This window comes from Erithacus rubecula (genome assembly GCF_903797595.1).
Source record: "Erithacus rubecula genome assembly, chromosome: 4".
In the NCBI taxonomy this organism is placed as follows: Eukaryota; Metazoa; Chordata; class Aves; order Passeriformes; family Muscicapidae; genus Erithacus; species Erithacus rubecula.
Genome location: NC_136686.1, coordinates 45,906,286 through 45,923,558, shown reverse-complemented (window position 1 = coordinate 45,923,558; position 17,273 = coordinate 45,906,286). Strand labels below are relative to the sequence as shown.

At 38.2% G+C, this 17,273-nt stretch overlaps 1 protein-coding gene across 2 annotated transcripts in view; it reads right to left on the bottom strand.

The window, feature by feature from the left end:
- The window catches only part of CAPZA2 (capping actin protein of muscle Z-line subunit alpha 2), a gene marked incomplete at its 5' end in the record, with an annotated part of 30,101 nt that extends 13,166 nt beyond the window's left edge, over positions 1 to 16,935 (bottom strand). The window contains 3 exons of one of the 2 annotated variants that reach the window (XM_079303587.1): positions 479 to 530; positions 2,493 to 2,556; positions 16,825 to 16,935. In XM_079303587.1, coding sequence (XP_079159713.1) covers positions 479 to 530; positions 2,493 to 2,556; positions 16,825 to 16,863 — 155 coding nt within the window. Of the gene's footprint in view, positions 1 to 478; positions 531 to 2,492; positions 2,602 to 16,824 lie in introns of those variants that run through there. The other variant, XM_079303586.1, reaches the window with a different exon arrangement.
- Positions 16,936 to 17,273: the final 338 nt, after the last annotated feature.

The following is a 17,273-nucleotide window of genomic DNA, read 5'->3' as shown; positions in this document are numbered from 1 at the left end:
CAACCACCATTACACAAAAATTTAAATTCAGAAATAACCTGATACAGACTAACACCTAAACTTTACAGTAACCCATAGAAACTGGAGGAACAGATAAAGTTTAAATTCTGCAGGGATCTGACCTACTATGCCACATATCTCCACTGTTACAGAAGAAACTAATTTTGTCATGAAAGTACAGTAGGCATAATGTTCTGATACAGAAGTAGGGTTTAAGGATGCAGTATCTTGGAGATGTTCAAGTAACATCTACCATGAAAGAGAAAATAAAGTTGCTCTAATCATTAGGATACAATACAGATCTCTCCTTTGCCAAGAATTTAATCTTGATCAAAGATGCCCAACACACACAATAGGGTTTTACTTGCCAAGCACACATCTTTAAATGAACCACTTACAGATTATGCACAAGATGAAAAAACATCTTGTTTTTATGCAACTAACATTTTATGCAATTGATGTGACATCTGGTACTTACTGGGCTGCTCCTTCCCTGAGAAGATTGTCATTATTAAGCAGCAACCGAACATCTGAAAAGAAGCGTTTACAACATGTGAGTACGGTTAACTCAGGAACTTGTTTCAGTCACATAACAAATGTCAACAGACTGTACAAAACAAAAAACCCAAACTACTCCATACCCACAGAGATTACTAGGTAGGAAATTTATTGCTTCATATTTTATAATTTTGACTGAATAAAATGAAAATAGTAGTACAGAAATTGATCTCTTCCAAGAGAATCTGGCAAATAGATACAGGCTGTATTCTACAAGCTCTAGGAATGTGTCAATCTGGTTTTTAGAGAAGCTCTGAATGAGAACAGCACAGAATTCTACCAAGTTTCCTTTAAAATTTGTATTACCAACTCCATCACACTATGTTATTTGTACTGTTTTCTGATGTGGTATGCATTGAACTTACTGGTTTTTAAGCCTTACCCTTTTTAGTCTCATTCCTTAATGACACTTACTAGGCAGAGGATTATATACACCACAATAGCTTTTCTCCTACCATGAGACAAGAAACATATGAATATAGAATAGTCAATCTCTCCTCAAAATTACTTCATATTTATTGTGCAGCAAATTTCTTATTTATTTACTTACTTATTAGTACTTGACTTTACTAGTTACTGTTTTAATAGCAATTTAATTCACTGCTCATTAACCAACCAATCTTTAGTCTTGCCAGAACATATTAAACCTCTTCTAAATACTTCCAAGGTATCATTCAAGTGAAATAAAAAAAACAATCTGGAATATATTTTACGTATTTTTTTCTTTAAAAAACAAACAACCAAACCCTCCTGAAACAAACCAAACTCCCCTACCCAAACCAAAACATAAAATACCTGAAAGAAAAAAATCACATACTCAAAAAACTCTACACACAACCAATCAACCAACCCAACAATTTACAAAATTGGAATGAAAAGCTTTCTCTCTCTTTTTAAGAAGGCAGCCTGAATCTCACTGAACAGTGGTCAGGCATTTGTGATCAAATGTTTGTTAAGTGTTTTCAAATATATTGTTATTAAGCAGGTAGTTGCAACTATGAATTAGCATAAAAATAAAGTTTATAACCAGTAGTACTCTAAGAAATTTTACCAATCTTCAGAAAGCTGAGTTAGTAATCTGCTCACTTCAAAAATGAAGTACTAATTTTAAATAATAATCACCTGGCCACAATTTAACTAAGAACAAGGTACTTGTAAAAGCATTGCATTTTTTAATAAACTTAAGCTCTCTCCAGTGTGACACTGTCTACAGGTTTAGTATACTAAATTTACTTTTTTACTTAAATAGCTTTTGAAACATTTGTAAGCCACAACTATAAAGCCTGCCTCTTTATACTATATGCATGCCCAAATATCTTGATTACAGACAAACAACAATTAAAAAAAATTAAATCTTCGGTAAAGTTCAGACAACAATAGTTGAAAGAAGCTTATTTTAAGTTTCCTTTCAGTTTACCAATACACTCAGTAAAATGGAATGTGCCCAGAATTTAAAGTTTTAGAAATGTTAGGAGAAGATTAATATTCTTTCCACAATGGGTATTAGGCAGTAGTCTTTTGTGTATTCAAGGTTAAGTATTTGTAATGATATTCCTTCTTAAAAAAAATAAAAATAAAAGGACCATTTTGATTTCAGCAAGTTTTTGTTGAAAAATATAATTGTCTATCAAAGATGAAAAATAAGAGCATGTGTCTTCTAAACAGAAACCCTTGTAACTGTTAATTCATGACTCACTGGAAACAGAGACAAAGCTCATTTTCACATCACAAAGAAAAGTAGTACTTCCCTTGTTTTGCATTTAAATTTCAAGCTGTCTTGTGACTGCAAAGTTTATTATGCCCAGCTGCAATACCAGCCCTTATAGCAACGGAGCTGCTACAATATAAGCTACATGAAATTCAGGAGAATCATCAGCAATGCAATTTTGGATATAGATGCCTTAAATGAAAGGACAGACCAGACAGATACTCACCATTGAACACCTCATTGAATTCCCCAGGAGGAGCATGAATTATGAATTTTGCTGCTATACGCACCTTAAATAGAAAAACAGTCATGTGGTTGTATATACTTGCATTCATTCCTATTCAAAGCAGTTACACATTATGTCATTTTAACAGCCAGACACAGAATTGTTTCATATATTTGTTCACATACTTCAACTACTCAGTCTTTATTAAAAAAACAGACTAGAAAGTTCCACCTCTTCAAACAGAATAGATTATATGTGATGGAAGCAGATGGTGAAATTGAGTCATTCATGTTTTCTATTACTGGCAAACATGACTATACAAATAAGATCAATAATATATTCACAATCTATGTCAACTTTCAGTCAATGGAGGCTGGGAATCAATACAAAAATCCAAAAGAGTCAAAAAACATGATAAGGATGCATTTGATCTTCAAAACTTCTCTTCCAATTTTACTACATATCATATGGTTCTATACTTTCCAAAAGGTCCACACTGACAGATTAAGTTGAAAATCACTGCACAGACATTAAAGCTTGTAATTTCACCTGCATCTACCTAAGACCTCTTAGTACCACAGTACCAGCAAATAAAGCTAAAAAAAAACCCACTTTGAGATCTTAATTAGTAATCAATGGCCTTTAGCCACAACTTCTTGCAGAGAAAACACAGCAGAAACCAGTATTTTCACTTTCTCTCTCCTACTGCTTGCACAAGTGCTTGTACAACAGCACAATGAGGAAAATCAGGCAAGTTACTGCTCTTTTTTTTTCAGACCAGGTCCCTGAGTTGGTTCACTACAAACCCACAGACACAAGTGCGTGCAAAAAATCCACAAAAATAATTTCTAAATGTGAAACGACTTTTAAACTTCTCAACTATTACCTTACTTGTAGAATGTCACTTAGTGGACACACTTTCATTCATTTTCCCCCTTGCACTGTTAAAGGCACACATTATAAAAATTAACTAACTAAATATTGGTTCCCTAACTTAACCTGGCAAAAGTTCCTATCCTTTACAGTTATCAAAGTTCACTAGACACTTAAAGCTCTCTTGCATCCTCAATATGGTGGTTGCTCTTCAAATACAAGATACTACCTGAACCAGAATTTCCCCTTCCAAAACCTATCATGTATCTATGGAATGAAGAGCTGGAAGATTCAGGGTCTGGGAGCATCGTTTGACATTAAGGTGTTTGAGAAGTACAGATTTCAGATATCATTAACCAATACCTAAAAATAACCAAAGAATGCATTACACTTACACATTTCTTTGTATTTGAAACCATGAAAGAACTATCTGAGCATGCTAGAGCTCTTAAACTGACAAGAAAACAGCTTTTACAGCTGAGGAAAGGCAGCAATAGAGCCACTGTTTGGGCACCTGCTTCTTGACAGGGCCCAAATTTCACACAAGGGTCTCCAGGAGAGGTGGTTCAAGTTAAAGCGTGCCAGGAGAACACTTAGCTGCTCATTAGCAGCGGTCAACCCTCATGAGATCCCATGTGACCAGCCCAGGCAGCTTTCAGATCACTAACAGCACAGACCATTCAGAGCTGGGTAACAGAAATGGACAAATTGTCAGTTCCCAACTTGCTAACCTAAATGCTGCATTTTTGGATTGCAGACAGCCTTTGTCTGCTACCTCAAATATCTACCATCAGAACTCCTCTTTCCATGGAAACATGAATTTGCATTTTAATGAGATAAATGCCACAGAGTTCACTCTTCTCAAAAGAGACAGAGAGGCAAGAGCACCTTCTTCTATGGCTACTTATAAAAGCAACTTGGATTGTCTCCTCTGAATTAAAAGAATGTAAACTTATCTGCCTTACCAGCATTATCTGAATCACCAATCTGCACACTCCTACATCTTGCTGAAGTCAAGGCACCATCCTCAGCTCAACGCTCAAGCCAAAGTAATATAAAGAATGTGAAATAAAGCCAATCTACGGCATTATTAAAGTGCTTGTGAAGAAGGTAATTTTATCAAATGACCAATTGTGCTGGTTTTGGCTGGGGCAGAACTAATTTTCTTAAGCTGGTAGGAGACTGTGTTTTGGATTTGTGCTGCACATAGCTGTTTTTGTTGTTGCTGATCAGTGCTTACACAGCCAAGGCCTTTTCTGCTTTTCTTCTGATGCACTGGTAAAGAAGTTGGGGGTGCATGGAAGGTTGGGAGGAGACACAGCCAGGACAGGAGGCCCTAACCAAGGGATACTCCACACCATATCAAATCATGCTCAGAATACAAAGTGGGGTGAAGGAGGAGGAAGGAATGGAGATTTTAGAGTTATGACATTTGACTTTCAAAGTCACCATTACATGTGATGGGGCTCTGCTCTCCTGGAGATGGTTGGCCAGCCCATGGGAAGCAGTGAACTAATTTCCCGTTTAGCTTTGCTTGCATGCACATCTTTCACTTTCCTTATTAAACTGTTTTTATCCTGTGAGATGTCACATAGTGATTTGTGCCATTATGAAAATACACCATGGGATCAATACAAACAAGAATACTGCATCCAAAATAAAGCATGGACATGAGACACAGGAAAATCTAATGATTTCATTATCTTTGTTTAAATGACTTTGTTGTAAATTGTTGGCTTTTATGTATTTTTATCATTTTGTCACTATAATCATGAATTGTATCCACTTTTACCTACAAGGAAAATGTGGGCTTGTGTGGTCATGAGCAGACTTGTCCCTGCTGTTCCCTGCTTGCTAGGAGTGTAACCTGACAACATGTTCCAGTCTTGTCCAGACCTGGTGGGGGCTTGTGGCCACTGCTGCTTGAGCCCTTGCCAGCATGTTCAGGCTTGTACCCCAGCACAGGGGCATGTCACAGCCCACCAGGAACTGCCTGGAAAAAGGGGCAGTGACTAAAGGTGAGACAAATGTGTTGGTGGAGCACAGACTCCAGGGCTGCTTGCCTGTTCCTTATCAACGAACTAAGAAATTGTCTTATTGATTGACCTACCCAATTGTGGTGAGTAATTTATAACAATCCCATGAGTTTTCCCACTTTTACCCTTCCAATTCTCTCCCCAATCCCACTGGTGACTGAGTTGCTGATAGGGCTTGGTGGCCACATGGGGTTAAACCATGACACCTATTAATAGGGTGAGGGATCAGCCCTGAAAAGCAAGTTTTTAGTTGAGTGATTTCAGCATCACCAGGCTGACTCACAGCTCAAGATGAAGAAACATAATTTTTTAATTCCTTGACTTCAGGTGAACAGGACTGCTTACCCCTGCTAAGGCCAGGTTAGCTCTGGACAGCAGAGAAACAAGACTTAAGACACATCTGGAGTTGTAAAATAACAGGTCCATCAGTTTTGGGCAGGCAGCAGCCATAGAAGCAAATTAAGCAAAACACAGATGCCCAAACTCCACCCTGAATGACCACATGCTTTAAACTGGTAACATCTGTAAGGTGAGACATTAAGCCTATACTAAAACTGGACCACTATCTCATTTTCAGCTGTTTTGGTAATATAAATCTGGTTTTGCTTATTTTTTACACTATCAGTAAAAACTATTCTTATTAGTTAGATTAGCTACATTATAATTAATATTAATTCAAAAGCATTCAGTAGCAACAGCTGTCCTCAGGGCAGACCAACCTAGACATTACTTTTTACAAACATTTTACAAGTAAATTCAATTTCTCACTGATAAGTTTTTTCAGTGTGAAAATTCATCATAAATGACACTTTTCATAGAACAGATAAAACAAAATCATGCAAATTAGCAATTAATACCTCATCAAGTATAAAATACATTCATGTTTACAAAAGCAAAAAATCTAACATGTTTTCTGAAGTTGAGAGTGTTTCAGCTAGACAGACACACTGTATTTTGCTAACCTGCCTTTTTGAAGCTGATTTAAAAATAATCCACTTTCCTTCAGCAGTTAAACTGAATTAACTTTTCTGTGATGAGTATCTGATAAATCCATTTATTTCCCCAATTCATACATACAAGAAGCCTATATAAAAGAATTAAATCCAGTATTCTCACTTAACACATTCGAACTGAAAAACACTTACAGATTTATTGTCACTGATTTTTTCCAGAAATAAATGCTATAAAGAAGGTTTCTGTTTTTCCAACCCAGACTGATACTGAAAGATAAATGAATGCACTTCTATGAGCCTCTATGAGATCTCCCACTTTTATTCAGCCTCTGGCTCAGCTATCACTTGGAGAAGCACAATAAATGAAGAGATAGTCCATAAAAAAATTATGTTCATGGGCAACAAAAAAAAAGATAAATTAAAAATGCACATAACTTCTAACACAAAGTGACAGGCAAAAAGCTAAACTGCTCTTTAGTCAAACTGAGATAGGAAGTTGTATCTGCTGAAAAAACCAACAACGTGCATTACAGTTGCAACCAATGCTGATTATTCAATTCATTGAGACTTCAAAAAATTGATCTAGGCAAGCCAAAACACAAACATCACAATATCTTAATCTTTTTCCACTCAAGAGAACTTCACCTTTACACATGAAACTTATACATGTATCAGCAAGTAACAAAAAATTGTTACAATTGAGTCTTCCTTTAGAAAACTCAAAGACATAAAACACCTGAAGTTTCCGCACTTACTACCGTAGTTACTCTCAAAACACTACCTAAAGTGTAAGACAGTGTTTGATTGATGTAGATTTGATTTACAAACAGTTTTCAGCTTCAAGTCTTCAGAGTGGCAAGAAACTATAAACTGCAGACTTCACTAATCCAGAACATCTGATCACCAGTGGTTTACAAAAAAACAACTTTTACCACAAACCTATGTAAGGAACCATGCATTTTCTATACTAAATGACTTGAATGCAAAAAATCTCCATCTGTATATGTTTTTATGAATCGTGTTTTTGTGCAGGTATTAATTTTGATAAATCATACAGAAGCTGAGAGCAAGTTTAAAAAAGAAGTATAAAAATTACTTCTGAAACACTGAGAAGGGAAGCATTCCCCATTGCAGCCATTCTCTATATCCAGTTTTCACATTTACACCACTCTCAGTCTTGCTTAAATTGAAGCCTGCTCTCAGTTAGGTAAGAGCTAGCAAGATTTACTTGCACAATTCAAGTGAAGCCAAATGCTACTCATCACATCAGTTAAAAGTTTATCAAACCTAGAAGCTTATTGATTTTAAAAAGTAATCTATTTCAATTTAGGTAAAAATTCATACAGAGAAGCCTAGCAAAAGAGAAAAGGACAGCATTGTTGTATGTGATGAACACAATTACTAGGCATTACGCCTAATTCTTTATTCTGCTAGAGATTAAAACAGTTGGTCTATCAACAAATGCCTATACTCAGTTACAACAATATTTGCAGTTTTCAGACTACACAAGCAAAAAGCAATGTAGTAATGTACAGAATGGTGGCAGTTATGCTGAATCTTTTTTCCATACTTCTGCCTTTATTTCACAACTTAATTTTTCTGAAAGCACAGTACCTATCAGACATATAGAGAAATCCTGCTTCTCTATCTTTTTCAGCCTAAGACATTCTGAAGTTTATGTTACTTTTAAGAAGTTATATATAGTGGCTCCAAATGCCCCGAGATGACTCTTGCTGTTGCTGGCACATGAGAAGTGACAGTGGTTGGAGCCCGACGCTGTGCGCTGTGCGTGCCTATATATGGTCAAGCAGCACTGCGGGCTCCGCAGTGCCACTGTCAGCCCCGCCAAGGCAGCTCGCTCCCGGACGCGGCTACGGAGCTTCTGACACTAACACAGACATTACAACTCGCCCTCTTTCATTCTTCTTCCCCCCTTTTAACTCGACTGAGACACAGTTATTTCACAGCTGTATTTGCTAGGCTCCCTGACAGCTCACTCCTTCAATCAACATCCATGCTGCAAAGAAAACACATGCTGATAAGCAGGATGCTGTGAAACCACACACTCACTCTTTCCTTATTTCAAATTCAGAAATTCAGCTGTGAACTCCCTGCAGCAGGGAGACCCACCCCTTCCTCATAACAGGTTAAAGTTCAATGCTCCACAGCAATAAAAATGAAATAGTGAAACAGATACTAGAAGTAGTTTTTACCTAAGAAATTGTGTGAAAATTTCCAAGGGAAGAGAAAGAGGGAGGGCATGCAAAAGATTCCCACAATAATTTCCACTCAAAGAAAACCTTGTTGCTAACCACAGAAGAATAAAAAGAGCTTCCCAAAGTTAGTTTTATCACCATTACAGCAGGCTCAAAGCATTGTACATCATGAATTTATATTCTGGATTCATGAGGGTACCCTTGCTATCATACAACACACAATAAATCTCCCACTCACAGAAATCTGTGTTTTGGAAAAAAAAAAAAAAAAAAAAAAAAAAAAAAGAGGTGGTATCCTATCCAGAAAGCAGCTCCAGGAATAGTAGAGTCTAGAGAGCTCTGTTCTCAGTCATGCCTTCAGTGTAGTTCTTGTTGTAAACCTGTCTGTGGGCAACTAAACAAATGGGTTTGTCTTGACCCACTTAACTCTACTGACAGGTAGCTACAGGGTTTCTCACAATTAGCTCATAGTCACATAAATATTAACACAGACTGATTTAAATGAGGCAAGTTTGAATTCCAAGATCTGTAAGTCACACTCAAAATAAGGGATACTACTTGTACTCACTGGAGTGATAACAGGACATAATACTTACCTTAGTGAGTATATATATATATAATACTTAGTCTGATTCAAACTTGTGATTTGAATTCAGCTTGAGCTGTACCATTATTTTTCAATATGCAGCTGTTTTGTTCCTTATAAAGCAAACTGCTCTGACATTTACCACTCAAAATGAATTCTGTATTGATGTATATAACACAATAAGGAGCACAGTATAAGGCTCAAATACTTGGAAGATACAAGGCTTGATGCTCTATCCAAACATCAACATAGTTTTTGACTTTGTAAACCCTTCAGTGTTTAAAAAAAATGTAACTGTTTTCCCCTTTGGATAGCTAGATATTTGGTAGTACTGGTTCCCATTGATCATAAATCATTAGTTAGATACTTCCCAGGATGTTACCCAACATTTTTACAAACTCCTATGTATCATCAAGGCCCATCTATTTCCAGGAGTATTCACACAAGCAAACTGATCTAGCTAAAGAATAGCTTTAGAAGGTGGAAAGAAATTTAGCTGAAAGAAATTTAGCAATTTTAGCTGAAAAAGAGCATTAAATACTTATTGCTTCCCGCTGTTGACAGTTTTGTGAGGCAAAAGCCTTCAAACAGCTGGACAAACTCCGAAAACAAAAATGTGAGAAAGAGATTGCCCCATGTCAGCAGCAAACTGCCTTTGCAGCATCTCATGAAACTTCACCACTTCACCATACCCACGGGTATCACTTGCAACAGCATCCCAAAACATGCAACATCTCACATAAACATGGAACGATGGCAGTGACTCTGGTAGAGAGGGAATGAATATAAAAGTAGTGTTGCAACTGCCCTCCTACCAAGCTCAACTGAAAATTCACTGTAGTATCCAAATCACTTCTGCTTCTATAAGAGCTAAGGAAAAAAACCCTGTAGAAATGTGGTTCTGTGGTACAGGAAAGGAGGGACACATTCCATACCTATGGCTTAGACTGAACATACATTTCCTTAATTGTAATACTTAAAGATGCATTGCATCTGGAGAACATGTGTTTTCCTCAATTATTTTTAATACACAAGTATTTAAGGGTAAGTAACAGTACTAATAATGGTGCAAGAAGCAAATCGTATGCAAGTGTGGTAATTTAGCTGCATTCTTTCTACCTGACTTGAATAATGAGATTAATTTTCACAAAAATAAGCACTTTGAAAAGTGGTGGATGCTTCACTGTAGGTCCTTTCAGCAGAAGAATATCTAAAAGCCATAAAAGTCTCCATCTTACACTCACTTTATCCACCACATCATATTAAGAAGGATTTTAAAAATCTAAACTCAAAACAGGACTCCTGAAGGTCATTGTATCAGGTACAGATCGCAAAAAGGAATACAAAAGCCATGGGTTAGTTGGGTAATACACAAGACTAACCACAAAAAAATATTAGAGAAAATAAATCCCCGCCCATTATTCTGCAGCTACTTTTATTACTCCTGAGTATATAAAATTGGAAACCTTTTTATTATATAGATTTACATACAGCTATTTAAGTATATATTGTGTAATGTACACATATACAATTACTTATAGTTATATATAAATATATATAACAACAGCCAAGCAACTGCATAGTTAATGGATCAGATCGACAACAGATAAGCAGCATAAAAAAATTATTTCCTTGCAAAAGTAATTCACTGAAAACTGAAAAATTAGTAAAATTTTAATTTCAATGAAAAGCAAAAGCATTAACTTTAATTTGAGAAGTACATGGTGTAAGAAATGGGTGGCTAAGACTGCACAAAGAAACCAACATTGTCATCTCCCACCGACAAGACATCCTGTCACAGGGACATCAACACACGTGATCCTCAGTTGCAGCATCCAGGCCTCTCTTTCTCCGTAGTCTTTACAAAGTGGTATCCACTGTAAGCTCAAAAGCACTTGGTTCAGATCTGCTAAGTAGTCTTCTTTTACAAAGCCCAAGTTTTTAAAGTGATTCTTCCTCCTACCCCAAGATCATTTGTTACAATGAGATACTCCAAGGACATTAAGCCCAGATTCAATAGCAGTGGGGAGAGAAAAAGAACATAACAGAGCTTGCTCTATGAAAATTGATAGAATAAGATACCACCCTAATTATTATGTCTCCCCCTCCCAATTAGTGTCTTAAAATTTTCTTGAAAAGATACCTATTCAAGGTTTTAATGCCTTCTGTCAAGCTAAGAAAGCATTTGAAGTACTTTACATTTCAGAAGGTTTTTTAGTCAAGGATTAAAAAAATAATTGCCACACATTCAAAAGCCTGCTTTCATTTCTCACCGAACACTTTAAACTCCTTTACATCCTACTTCCAGAACCTGAAAGTGAATAGTGTACAGGGCTGCCTGTAAAAAAATTACATAGGTTTGCTTAATAATCCAGCTTAAATCCTTTTCCTATTCTTTTCTGACTGCCAAAATTGAAACCAACCGAAAACCGAATTTCACAGCAGAACTGTAGGTTGAAGACTGTACTGGTAGGCAGGAGAACCATATATATTACACTATAATGTGTCCAGTTTCATCACTGTATTTGCCAATAACTTATTCTATTACTTTATTTTTGCTTCAATTAGTTTCTCTTATCTACTTGAGCTATGAGGCTTCCTATGCAGCAAGAAGTTTTGAGAGTACAGACAGCAAGAAGGGGTCTTTTGATGGTCCTGAGGTACCACTGTATAATGAATACTCCCTAACACTGTTCAAGTCATAATCCCCAAAGGGTACCTGATTTCTTCAAACTAGTACTAAAGAAAGAATATATGACCTGAAGTTTTAGAAGTCATTGATCTTTTAATAGCAGGCTTCATTTGTATTCATCTTCAAGCAATTACTTTTTAAGTTGTCAAAAAGGCAAACAATTTTGCTTTGCTCAGTAACTTACTATGGAGATATACAGTAAAAGACAAGCAGCACTGTACATAAGTTGCAACAACTATAAATTAGGAAAAGTTTCTGACCATGGGCTTAGACAAACATTGCAACACCTCACCCAGACAGCCAGGACAGTCTCTGTCCCTGGAGACACCCAAAACTCAAAGGGCAAGTCCCTAAGCAACCTTATCTAAGCTCGCCCATTTTGACTAAGCAACATTTGAGTTACCTTCAGAAATTTCTTTCAGCCACCATGACTGTAGAAGTAAGCAAAGTTATTACTTGCAATTACACATACAGTACCTGATTGCTTCTTCTGATAGATTTTAACACTTACCCAAGAAAGCAATTCAAATATCTATACTGTCCTTCAATCTCAATGGTATTGATGCACTTTTAGTTAAAAAAACCCCAAACACCAACTCAATGCAACATGCTATCTTCACACACGTTTTTATGTATATCCTCAGATGGACTTGAAAATCTTAAATCTTGGAAGGCCTCCAATGTTCAAAGTTACATGTCAGTCTGAAAAGCACTTCTAACTTCCTCATTCTTACTAAAGAATTTTACCAAAATGTTATCAAGGACACTAAGTCTTTAAGTTTACTTTATAGATTACAGTGTAATTATACCCATAAATGGTTATTCAAACACAGCTCCTACTCATCTACAGTCTCCAAATCTCGTTTGATGCAATTTTCAAAGTCAGAATTCTAAATTCTTTCAAAATAAGCAATGTAGAACACAGAAATTGCTTTAACACATGTAATTTAGGAAAGTAACATTTTTTTTTCTGTCAAAAATTCTGCTAATGCTTTCAAAGCAGTTTTGGGAAAAAGGTTTATGTTTGCATTGAGAAAAGTACCTGAGCCTCCCACACTGGTACACTTATACATGTAGGTGCAATCTGCTGTCAATGTGTTACATTTTAAAGACAACATTACAGGTGAGAGATTCAGTTTATTGGCATAGACTTCATTGCAAAGCACTGACACAAAAAATGGGTTTTCCTTAATCTGACAAAACTATACTGCAGAGTTTAGTTTAACTTTATGAGGTAAATTAGGTGTCAAAATCTACAAATCTAACAAGTTACAAAGTTACCCAATGCACCAGGAAATACCTGGAAGCCATCCAGGTTCACATTCACAAATGGGACTACTTCCTCAATCAAAGAGAAATTTTCTGCTAATCACACTGATAAACCCCATCTTTCTGAAAAAGCGAAACTACTGAGATATAAGCTTACTGAAAGAGATGTACTTCCTTTTTTAAAAATATATGTTTGACAATTCCCATTTTTATTATGTTCAGCATTTTAAGGAATGCAAGAGGTAATTTAGTATTTGAAAACTTAATGTGTTGTCCTTTCCTCCCTGAAGGCATCCTGATTTTCTGAGGCTTTATCTCAAGTCATACACAGCTATTTAACTATTGTACTTTGTAGATTCACATCAAAACCAAAAAAATCCAACCAAACCTACAGAAAACATGTACCTTCAAGTCACCAAAAATGGACTAGCAAACACTAGTTTTTTGATTTAAAAAGTTTTTGATCTGTTTTTCATTTGTGCCGTTGTTTGTAAATGAGTATTTACATTAGCAAACACAACTTTTACAGTAAAATCAGTACCTTTCATTAATTATGGCCTATATTCATGTAGATAATCCTACCTTGAATATTTTTATATATGTTTATTAGTTTATTTTAGCTATAGATAAGAAAACAATTTCTAGATAAACAGGAATAAAACTGAACTGCAAAAAATTGTTACTAGACTTTAACAAAACTACTTCAAATATCCTGCATACCTAAATAGGTTTTGCAATAAAAATTGTTAAGTGATAATGCATTATCTACAGGAAGAGTGCAGAACTGATGACTTTGCTGCTTGAGAGTTCAGGCTTGTAGATTTACACCTCTCACACCCCATTTTTAAATAAACTGAATCAATAAACAAACAAACTTGTGTTATTCAACATACCTAAAAGCTTCTGAACTTTCAGTGGCCTATGTGAATAACACAGCTACAAAACACTGTGGGTCACAAAAGCTGTCTCCAGCACTGAAAAATCACTGCTCCTGGATGCTAAAACCAGTAACTTTCACTGGCAATGGTCCAACTGCAGATCTTTGGATCTAGCCAAATCTTACACACCTTATTTGCTACAATTCTTTTTAAAAAAGCTTGTTTGAATTTATTGTCACACTCATTGCATCATTGATAGAAAAACAAGGCTTCAAAAATCTCTTAAGAAATGTGAATCTAAGGAACAAGATTGTGTTCAAAACCATTTATGTAATCTTGAATACTGAAATGCTCTTTCTGGTTCTTCTCCTTCTTTGGTTTTAATGATCCTTTACCTGAGCTGTAACAATCTGGTTTGCCATTATTCCAATTATGCCTGTTTCTATAGTCTCACTTATTCAAACACTGCAAGTTTTAAACTGGAATTATGCTACAGATAAATACAGTAATCTTAAATTTAGCAATAGCAAGGTATATGGAACTGCCTACTGCCTTTGCAACATTTAAATCTTTTGACTAAACATGAAGTAAGATATTAATCAAAGACCTATCTGAACTTGTCCTATCATTACATCACTCGATCTCCTACTCATTTGTGCTCACACATCATTATTACAAATCTGAGACAAAAAAAGTATCTGTTATTTGGTTCACCTTTCCTCCTTGAGTTTTAGGAGTTTCAAGGTTCTAGTTATGCCTCTACTTAAATTATCTACAAAACTACATCATCACCACCATCATCTGCATCAGCCTTCAATACTATCAGGTCTATATCATGGGAGGAAAGGAACGATGTGATTTATTTCTTATGAAAATCAATGTTTGCCTCTCTGCATCTACTCCTGCATTTATTTATAGTCCCAAATGGGCGAGTGAGAAGGGTGTGCTTGTCAAATGCCATCCAGCTGATTTTTTTTTAAGCTCAGTAAAACTGAGTACTTGAAACAGCATTTTTATTGTACAGCGATGGCACTACTTACAGAAATAAAATCTTAAGGTATCTCATTAATATTGCCCCATGTGTATTTCCATGAGTTTGCAGTGCTACTCAATAAAATAGCCAATAAAATATACTATCAGGCTTGGAAAATTCCACTGGTACAGGACAATCAATTTTATATGGGACTGATAGAGAAATCAATTTAAATTTACAATGGATGAGTGCTCATTCTAATCACTCATACTAAGGCAGGAAGAATGTCTATGAGTCTCTGCACTCATTTTTGGAGAAAAAATGAAATTAGTGAGTGGAAGAAAGTTCAGAACTCCATCAGCCACAAAAGCACAGACAGCACTTCCAATATCACACAGAGACAAGGTAAAACTGTAATTCCGTCTTTTACTATTTGACAGGACAGGAAGCAATGGGCACAAAATAAAACACATGAGGTGCCACCTGAGAACAAGCAAACAGTTTCTCACTGCAAGGGTGACCAAGCACTGCCACAGGCTGTCCAAAGAGGCTGTGGAGTCTGCATCCCTAGAGATTTCCAAAAGCCATCTGCACATAGTACTGGGCAGTCTGCTCTAGATGACTCTACAAAATTATGTCCAAGGATCCCTCCTTAACCATTCACTGATGGAAAGATAACTTGATGTCAAAGAATTTTCAGCATACTTTCTGGAACAACGTGCTTGATTTGTGTTACTTGTATTTTCTACAAGGGGCTAGAAAAAATGCAATTACCACCTATAATTCTGGATCACATTACTACTCATATCAACAGAGAGGTGGCATTGAAATGTGAATTAAAGTAGAGAGAGGCAGTTTTCAAACGTCTTGGGAAGAGGATTGCAAGATCTTGGTGCTATGCACCCCTAGGCACACCAGTGCATCTCTAGTTAAAAAAACGGGCTCAAACAGGAAATGTGCCTTACTGTAACCACTGAGATATTTTAGACATCCTTCTAACTTCAAGTAAGTTTGAAACATCATTTATTGATGCCTTCCACATCTGAATCATCTCACAACTTCTACAGATATAAAAATATAAGCTTTTAAAGTGGAAAGTGAGCAAGAGCACGCATTACATAAAGGCAGGAGGAGTGCACCAGCACCATGCACACATAACACCACACCCTAGCTCGGAACAGGCAGCTGCCGTAAAGCTGGATCCCACACAGGGTGACAAGGAGCAGTGATAACTGAGGTCTCACAAAAAAATCCTACTCTTTTTGAAACTTTTCTGGAAAAATCTGCCTTAAATTTGAGTTTCCAACCGCCAGAAAAAAAAATACATGGTACATCTCGCTAATATCTGCTCCCTGACCTCACACTTCCCCAGTTACTGCCTCCCAGCAGGAAGCAACACTGCCTTCCTCATTCCCACAGCTCGTTCCTCTCGTAAATCACCGGAATCCCGCCTGCCCCGCAGCCTGCGGGGGTGCCTGGGGACGGCGGGCCGGGTGTCTCGGAGCAGCCGGCTGCCACGGGCACGGCGCCTCGGGAACGGGAAGTGGAGGTGGGGGAAGGGAAAGCCCTTCCGCGTCTCTCCTGCCTCTCCCTGCCGGCCCCGCGCCCCGCACGCCGGGCAGGGCCGGCCCAGGGGACCGGCGGAGCAGCGGCCGCCGCCTCCGCCGGGCCCGCACCGTACAAGGCGCGGCGGGAGATGCGGCCGGGCCGGGCCGGCCCTGCCCCGGCCTCCCCCGACCCTCCGCCCGCCCCTCCTGCGGCCGGGCCCGGCTGCGCGGCCACGCTGGAAACAGCAGCCACGCCGGCTGGGAGGGACAGAGAGGGCGGCTCGGCGCAGCGCACCCACCCATCCTTACCTTCTCCTCGTCGGACAGCTGCTCCTCCAGGTCCGCCATCTTCCCGTCCGGCTGCACCCGCCCCCTCCCGCTCCTCCTTCCCGGCAGGAAGGGCGGGACCCGCGCGCGCCCGGGCGGGGCGGAGCCTTGTGCGCGCGCGCGGCGGGCGGGGATCCCGGGCTGGAGGGACGTGCGGGGAACGGACAATGGGGGATCTCGGGACGTGTGGGGAACGGACAATGGGGGATATCGGGGCGTGTGGGGAACGGACAATGGGGGATATCGGGACGTGTGGGGAACGGACAATGGGGGATATCGGGACGTGTGGGGAACGGACAATGGGGGATCTCGGGACGTGTGGGGAACGGACAGTGGGGGATATCGGGGCGTGTGGGGAATGGACAATGGGGGATATCGGGACGTGTGGGGAACGGACAATGGGGGATATCGGGGCGTGTGGGGAACGGACA